Genomic DNA, 8636 nt, shown 5'->3' with positions numbered 1-8636 from the left:
ATAAACGCCGCCGCGGCGGACCGCGGGGGCGGTGCCCCGCTCCGCCCGCCCCGCCCCGCCCGGCCGGACCGCCCCGCACCGCCCCGGCCGCCCCGCGGGAACCAGCGGCCGCCCCGCCGCGCTGCCCGCCCTCAGCCCCCCGCTGCCCCCGGGCGGGACGGAGGTAGGGGGGCAGCGGGCGCTGCCGGCGCGGAACCGGCCGAGGCAGAGCCGCACGGTGCCTTAGGGTCTCGGTCCCTGCCAAGCGCCCTTCTTCGCGCCCCACTCCCAAACTACCGGCGCCCCCGCCGTCGCTGCCCCCCTTCGCGGGCCGGGGATTGCCCGTGCGCCCGCCGGGCAGCCTCCACGGGCGGGCGGCGGCTGCCGCCGAGCGGAGGCGGGCGCGCGGTGCGGTGGGAGAGGCGCGGCCGCGGCGGGGACACCTCTCCTCTTCCTCCCGCCCCACCGAAAATAAACTTTTGCCACGTAATTGGTTTGAAACAAAAGGTCGGGCCCGCTCTACCCCGGTGCGACCGACGGGACGGCGGCTGGGCACGGGCCGCCTCTTCCCCCCCCCCCTTTTGGAGAGTTCGGGTTTTTGTTGTTTTGTTTTTCTGCTTGGAGTTTGGGAAAGGTTGGAGGGCAGGCGCGGGGGCTAGCCGGCCCTCACCGTGCACCGGCCGGGCTGTGTGCGGCCCCCCCCCCCCCGCACCGGTCCCGCACCCCTCCCACGCCTCCCCCCTCCCCGCCAAGGCCCTGTGACCCGCCGGGCTGCGCCAGCCTCTCGCCCAGCCCCGCCGCCGCCCCGGGAGCTCCCCTGCCGCCCCCTGGGACGGGGGTGGGGGGATGGGGGCGAAGGCAGCGGCCGGTCCCTGCTGGCGGAGGCTGCTTTCCCCGGGCCGGGAGCGGGCTGCAGTCCCAGGCGGGCCGGGCGCCGCCGTGCAAAACACCCTGGCCACCCCCCCGCGGCGATAAGGCTGCGCAAACACGAGGTGGGAAAGGCGGCGGAGGCAGCGGCTCTGCGCACCCCCCCCCCGCCACCCCCCCGCGTTTGCTCAGCCCCGGGACAAATGGGAAAACGGACGGGCGTGTAAAGTTTTATTGCTGGTAAAGGCGGCAGAGGCGTTTGATCCTCTTTCGCTTCCGAGCCGGGACGTCGGGCCCTGGGAATCCAAGGGTGCAAATCTGACCACGTCAGCAGCCGCCCTGCGCTTCCCAAACGCATTTGCAAAGGAAAGCAACTTCGGGGGGGGGGGGAAGGTGGTGGGGTTATTAGAGCACTTCGCGTTGGGTTTTCACACTCGCCCCCTCCACCGCCATGCGGCTCACGCTCCAATTTGGTTCCTCCCCCACTCCTCCTTCTCCCCCCGGGGCTCCGGGGGGCAGGCAGCAGGCGGGACCCGCCGGGCGCAACCCCCGCCGGTCCGGGGGCACCGGGAGCTCCGCTGCACTCCCTCCGGGCACCGCCTGCGAGCCGTCTCCCAGGGCGGAAGAAGCCGGGGCTGCGGAGTTAGGGCTGAGTTTTGCAACAGCGATCGAAAAAAAAACAACCACGCAACCGCCCGGGAAAGAGGCGGGCTGGAGGGGAGAAGCGCGAACCTCGTTTCTTCCCCCATCCCGGCACTTCACTTGGGCAGCCCCCCCGCTCGCTGGACGCTTTTGGAAGCGGCGCAGCCGGCCCCGCTTCCAGCCCGGCCCTCCCCCGGCTGCAGACCCGCCCGCCGGGGCGGGACGGGACGGGAGGGGTCGGCGGCGGCGGCGCGGGGATCTGCCACCCTCTAGTGCCCGCACCGCCGGCACCGGGGCAGCCTTCCCGGGGGGTGCAGACAGGTAAAATTCCTCCCCTCTCTCCCTCCTCCTGCCCTGCCGAAGGGTTACGGAGGCTTCTGACCCAGAGACAGGGCGCCGCTCCCGGGGGAGGTAACCGGAGAGCGGGGCCGAGGCGGGTTCGTGCCATAACCTGCATCATTTCCCATCCCCGGGCATCCTTCCCCATCGCCTCCTCCCCGGCCCACTGGGATTCGCGTGTGTAGTGACCCGAGACCACACTCTTCCTCCTCCCAAACATCTCTTGTGATGAAACCATCACCTTCAGAGCGGGCCCTGCCCTCTGGTGACCCGAGTTAAACGCTGGTTGATGATGATGATGATAATCATGCAGGCAGCAATGTGTCATCGTCATTTGGAGGGATATTTTGATAAATCGACTTTGATCAAACCCATGGCAGATAAGTACTCCGGCATTAAGATTCTGCCAACCCTCCTCTGCAATTGCTGCTTAGGGTTTAAAGGTTCTCGATAGGGTAGTTACACAGTAACTGCAGTCACCCGCAGAGTGTGGTGAAATGGATGTGTGCCCATGCAATTTATTATTTTTTTTTATTATTTTATTTGCTCTCTGTAAACTAAGGCGGGATGACAGAGGCTTCAGTTGCATTCTAAAACCGTGATAAGGAAGACCGAGTTTTTGAGCTATTGGGTTTACTGATTAACCAGCTCCTCAAGGCTTCGCAAAGTTACTTCAGTTTTATGATCACTGTGGATCTCCTACTATGCTGCTACACCTCTGCATTTATCCATTTGTTGGTCATGTTTAAGCATACACATTTTAAATTTAAATAAAAAAATTGCCAATGTTACTAGAGAGCCGTATGCTAACCCCCGACACGAGCAAGGTCACACAGCCAATACTGCAATTTGAATACTATACAAAGTTCTGTTTGTTTTCTACTAAGAAGCTGTTGCTACATTAGTTCAAAAATGTTGGCAAGGTGTGGTAAAACCAGCAGCTGTTAATTAATTGTACAGGTCTTGACTATTTTTAAGAGTGGCTTGCAGACATAATCTGGGCTGTTCTTTCCCCAGGAGCTTAAAACAGATGCGGACAAATAAATTTTTAGCCCCAACTCACAGTGTGGCTTGTTAAGTTGGGTAACGTCCATTCTGTGAGACATCTTTGCATCTCACATTCTAACACTTCCCTTTTGCCTATTAAAGTTTCACATTTCATTGTAAAATACTTATTTAAGTAACCCTGAATCCTGGAGACTTACAGAAAATATTTAAACTTTTGTTCCTAAATTATGGGGCTTTTGTTCGGTTTTTTTTTTTTTTTTAGTAGCAACTTCGTCTCGTGCAGTTTTCCCATGTTCACCAGACCTAATGTGCAAGCTCGTCCTGCCTTACAGCAGATTCTTATTTAAACTCAAGAAGCGGGAAGCGATCGGCTGTCAACCCCCACCTACTGCAAGCGGCCTAGGCCCGCGTGTTGCCCTGGTGAGGTTAAGCCAGACCCCTGGCATGGCCTAAGCCAGACCCTGGCACAGTTAGGCCTGACCCAAGCAAGACTAGGCCAGACCCTGGCAAGTTTAAGCCAGTCCCCGGCAGGGCTAGGCCGGACCCTGGCAAGTTTAAGCCAGTCCCCGGCAGGGCTAGGCCGGACCCTGGTAAATTTAAGCCAGTCCCCGGCAGGGCTAGGCCCCAGCCGCGGCTCTGAGGGGGCGCGCGGGGCCGCGTGTAGGGCGGTGCAGCAGCGCCACCTGCCGGGCCCGCGCCGCAACAGGCCGAGCGCCGGCCGGGGCCCTGGCCGTGGGAGAGCAGCTAATTACCTGTACCGTCATCAAGATTTACGGCTGAACTGCGCTAATATACAATTACGTGTAGAGGCTGAAAGCAAACAGTCGTTTATCGGGCACGTTACCCTCCCGAGGCGGCTGGAATAACAACGTGCACCAACGTAGGTCTGTATTTTGGCTACGCCCAGTCACAGCCCAAAGGAAGGTAACGTCACGTTTTAAAGTAAGTATTTATTTTTGCTGTCTCATTTTCATACTGGAAACCAATTTAAGTTCCCAGAAAAATACATCTGCAAAGTACAACAAACCTTTTTGTGTTTCAGACAGGGAGGCTGTTGGGCACTCGGTGTGTCCTCCTCCCAGCGCCACCTCACCTGAAAGATGGTGACATCTCCATCCTGAGAGCCAGCGCTGCGGCACCGGATCCAGCATCTCCCTCCCAACGAGAGCCAGTGCTGCAGCACCAAGATCCAGCATCTCCCGAGGAGAGCCAGTGCTGCAGCACCAAGATCGCTCCGGGCACACGTCGGGACCTCACTCCACCAAGGAGGGCCTTGCTTTCCAGGGCTGCTTGCAGAGCAAGGTGGTTTTGAAGTAAAGATGAAACTGTTTTGTTTACAATAGAACCGCTGCTCTGTTTTGTACGTAGCAGTCTTCCCTTAGAGCAATTTTATTAAAAGTAGTTATTTGAGTTACAGGGAAAAAAAGAGGCAAGCAGAAGTCTAACTACTGCTGTTTCCATGTGTAAAACAAGATTACTACAAAGTGAGAATCCTGCCTTCCTCCAGAGGAAAACACAGTTAAAATTTAAAACGTAGACTAAAAATTGTCATGGACAAAGAAACCGAGGTTTGTTTCTTTTCTTTTAGAAACACTTAAAAATAAAATGAAAAAATACCGTATTAATTTAATAATTACCATTCTACATCTTGAAAGGAGACAAAAAAACCCCCACGTTTTCTTGGTATTAAAATACAGGAGGTAAAAATCTGGGATAAAACATAACAGAACTACAGGTGGCCTGCACCTGGATGAATGGAAAATATTAGCGTTAGCTGCTTTACTTCCTACAGTAGCTATAATAAACCATGTTCAGCTGAATGAAATTAACAAACGCATTTAAAAGGAACAGTCTCCCACAGCACATCTGAGAAAAAAAAATAAAAATCAACAGATTCATATACAAAAAATGTGGTTTTAGCCGAATACTGAATAGTTCCTTGCAAGTTTACGGGAGTCATTACAGGAACCCCTTATTCCTTGAACATGGTTAGAATTCAGCCCCCCTGCCCATCTAGTAAAATTTGTGCAGCTCCCTGAGGATGAACTTGTAATAATTTACTTTTCCAGATTTTCATTTCTGCCAGTATCATCAGACTTTAGCAGATTTAATATTTTAAGGCAGACTGATATTCTCTCATTTTGAATAGCTAATCTTGTGAATTCTCCAGTTTTGGAAAATTCTGGAATTGCAGGTAGCGCTCTAAGGCGGCGTCCAACAAGCTGGGCTTGGTCCAGTGCTATTCTTGACAGTCGATTAAGTTCTCCGTGATCTGGTAAAGTTAGATGAGTCATTGATATAAGCAGTAAAAGATGCTTACTAAGTTGTCTGACGTGAGTCAACTTCTCTGCCCAAAAATTCACTTCCCCTTTATCAAACAAGTAATCATCTTCTTCCTTATCAAAAAGAAAAAGAAACACCAATTAGAAAATGACTTGTGGTCTTGATAATAGTGAGAAAATTATTAAACATATGAAAGAAGATATATAGAGAAATAATGAGAATAGACGCTGTTACAGAAGATCATCTTTATAGCAAAAAAAAAAAAGGGTAAAAATTCATACACATCATTTTTAAAAGGTTTAGAAAAACACAATAAAAAAGTTTCCTACTTTGCCAAAGAAATTTTACCTTCAAAAATCAGGCAGTTCTTACTTTGCCAAAGAAATTTTACCTTCAAAAATCAGGCAGTTCTTACTTTGCCAAAGAAATTTTACCTTCAAAAATCAGGCAGTTCTGGTATAACTCTTGGGAAATAGCGGAAGTAAATAGTAGTCCTAATCCTTAACATGTGCTTGCCTTCCCCTGTGAAACTGACTTACATTTCACAGAGACCTCTCTGTAACCAGTATGGTAATTTGCTATATCATGGAGCTTTCTGAGTGGATTAAATGGAAAAGGAAAATTCTATCAGTCGGTGAAACATCAGAAAGGCACACCTAAACCACAGGCTTAAGAAAAGATTCATAATATATTTCATGGGTCATATTAATTGTAAACAAACTTCTCAAAGATGTAGCTGCTCCTGCTCCTTCCGGTTTACCTTCCAGCATTATTTTGATCTTTACAGTCTTTTCACGACAAAGAGAGCACAGTGTATTATACAGCATTAGGTTTTACAGAACCAGAGTGGCAAAGTTTTCCTTTACATAAATAATCCCTCTGAAGACTATGACTGACGGGAGCAAGGCTGTTTCGTGTGCTATAACAGAACCGGACACATGGAAGGTGGCACAAAGTTACCAAATATTTAAATGACAACTCTGGAAAAGCCAGCAGTTGGGAGAGCATTGTTCTTGAATGCCAGATGTGCCTGGCACCCACAGCAGCAGTTTAAATTCAAGGCAAGCCATCATCTGCAATGATACTGAATGCAATTAGTTACAGCCTCAAAATGTTTCAGTCTACAATGATTTTTTAAGTAATTCTTGATTTATTTCAATGTTTGCTTGTTGGTCTTTTTAATTTTAGGCTGATATTGCCAGGAAACAGCCATCAAACTCTACTGTCCATGTGGATTTTTTTTTTTTTTTTTAAAATTGTAAAGCACTTAATACTGGAGTATTGGTCATCAGGCTTCAACAGAAGAAATACTTCATTCTGTTCCACAAGACTGCAGAAACGTAGTGATCCCAACGTGAGATAGCAACTGGTTGTTAGAATTACCAGGGCTGAAGTCTCCGAGTCTCCTTTCAGATCGCCGTCTCCCAGCAGCCACTCCAGCAGGATCAGCACACCAGCACGGGTCTCCCCCCACCGCTGGAGCTGCTCACACAGTATGCCCAACGCTAGATCCAAGGCCATCGGAGCATTCACTATCCTCAGCGCAAACTCTGTTGAGAGAAAATATGGGCAACAACACATAGCAAGACCACAAACATTTTCAAATAAAATCAGCACAAAAATGGGTTCTTGAAAACAGATGCTGAATTTACACAAACACATTTAGAATGATGAATTGTACTGCAAATAAGTTAGATGAATGTTTATTTCGGTGCCGCTTGGGGCCTTTTCTCAATTCCAAAATAATATATGAAGCAACTGAAAATGCTGATGCTTAGTATTTTTTCCTGCCCGTGTAGTAACATTAATTAATTTGGGTTTAAATATACAAAGATGTCTGTTGGAAAAGTCTCTAGAGACAGTCCTGACACTATTACATGGTGACGTTTTTGCAAAAATGCAGCTATGCATTAAACCTGATTTGATGATTCACTGCAACTCAAAACCTACAGCACATTATGTGTTTTAAAAGGGCTGGGATATAAAATGAATCCCTATTTGGTGTGCAATCTCTTTATATATAAGGAGATATACATAAATATGTATATATATACACACACACATGCGCACACATGAAGAGAGATCAAGCATGCAAGACAGGCTTAGAGAAGATGTTAAAGAAGGGAAAGGCAGACAGTGTTTACAGTGCCATCACAGAGCTATATTTATGACAGGTTTTGCTATCATGCCAGGACCATACACAAAGCCATCATCCACCCCCTATTTCTTCCCTAAACTTCCCCACTGCTCTCATGGGGCAGATGCTTGTTTAACTGTGTGCTTCCGAGGGCTGCCCTCAATAACGGAGTTCATGGAAACGCCAGAAGCCCTGTTTGCACGAGAACTTCAACAACTGTGTTCACAAGAACAAGGTTCACCACTAGTAACATTAACACAATTTTTCTTTCTGTTATGGAGATGCAGGAAGAAGACTGGAAGAAAAGCTAATGAACAAGCCCCTGTAAAATCCCTTTTACTGGAAAATGGATTTTGGCAAAATTCATCCTTGTCCACAGCCACCAGCAAAAGAAAACTGTTCGCTAAATGGGCTGTCTTCTAAGTAGCGATATCATAAAGACACGTAATTCTTGAAGGCTGTCTTTTGCAGGCAGAAATAACAGCAGAGTCACAATTATTTGGAAAAATCAATGTGGACATGCAAGGCAGATCCTACTTGTGTGACTGAGTGTATTTAAGTATTTCTCACAAAGCAAAACGATCATTGCCATGAGAGAGGCATAGCAGCGCAGCCGAGACCTGTCCTTCACAACCCACGTTCAGAGCTGCAGCATGGACCTCTATTCTGTAACACCTCCCGAGACCTCACGCCAGCTGCAGGTTTTCTAGAGTACGTTGGCACAGCAGAGAAATGTACAGTAAACCACCAGGACTAGGGAAATATGTGTGCCAACGAACAGGGAAGCGCGGGAAACAACTAAGAGCAAAACAGAGCAACCGAAATATGGGTACATGGTATTTGACAGAGCAGGCGATGTACCGAGGACATTGGGGAGGATGAATTAGTGTTTGAGACCATGAGAACAAAGGACCGTAATAAGGAAGGGAGTGAAGGAGAAAGAACAGATGGTCCCTTCTTTATCTTGGAGTTAGATGAGGGTAAATGGAAATCTCCTTGAAGAAGCAACAGGAAGGCAGGCAGTCAATCTCTTGGTGACACTAATAATGTTACATACGCAGTTTGTCTCTTCTGCTAGACAGTCAAATGAAATGTTCAAATCTGTTTTCTTCATGTCAGGACTTATCACTGTATCAGGACATCCCTCAGCTTTGTCTGTGAGGGAGAGCTTTCAGGGGTGCAGTGCGACATTCCCACACCGTTTCTTTTAGGTACTGGGGGTTTTAGGTATTGGTTTTGCTGACATTTCTTTCCAGGCCTCTTTTTTTAAACAAACCAAACCAAAACAAAATCAACAAAAAACTTGCTTTTTCTGTTGCTGTGCCCTACTTGGTTCCAGTCTGATACTCTAAAGAATGGTTACTATGGTTGTTCTCTCTGT

General features: G+C 49.1%; 1 protein-coding gene across 1 annotated transcript in view; it reads right to left on the bottom strand.

The window, feature by feature from the left end:
- Positions 1 to 3766: 3766 nt before the first annotated feature.
- THADA (THADA armadillo repeat containing) overlaps positions 3767 to 8636 on the bottom strand; it is a 162629-nt gene continuing 157759 nt past the window's right edge. The window contains exons 36-37 of the mRNA XM_074166315.1: positions 6502 to 6668; positions 3767 to 5231 (exon numbers count right to left, since the gene is read on the bottom strand). Of these exons, the coding sequence (XP_074022416.1) occupies positions 4893 to 5231; positions 6502 to 6668 (506 nt within the window). The 3' untranslated portion in view covers positions 3767 to 4892. The remainder of the gene's footprint in view (positions 5232 to 6501; positions 6669 to 8636) is intronic.

Source organism: Numenius arquata, chromosome 2, assembly GCF_964106895.1.
Source record: "Numenius arquata chromosome 2, bNumArq3.hap1.1, whole genome shotgun sequence".
NCBI lineage: Eukaryota > Metazoa > Chordata > Aves > Charadriiformes > Scolopacidae > Numenius > Numenius arquata.
The sequence above is the reverse complement of the archived record's forward strand: the minus strand, read 5'-3'. Positions and strand labels throughout refer to the sequence as shown.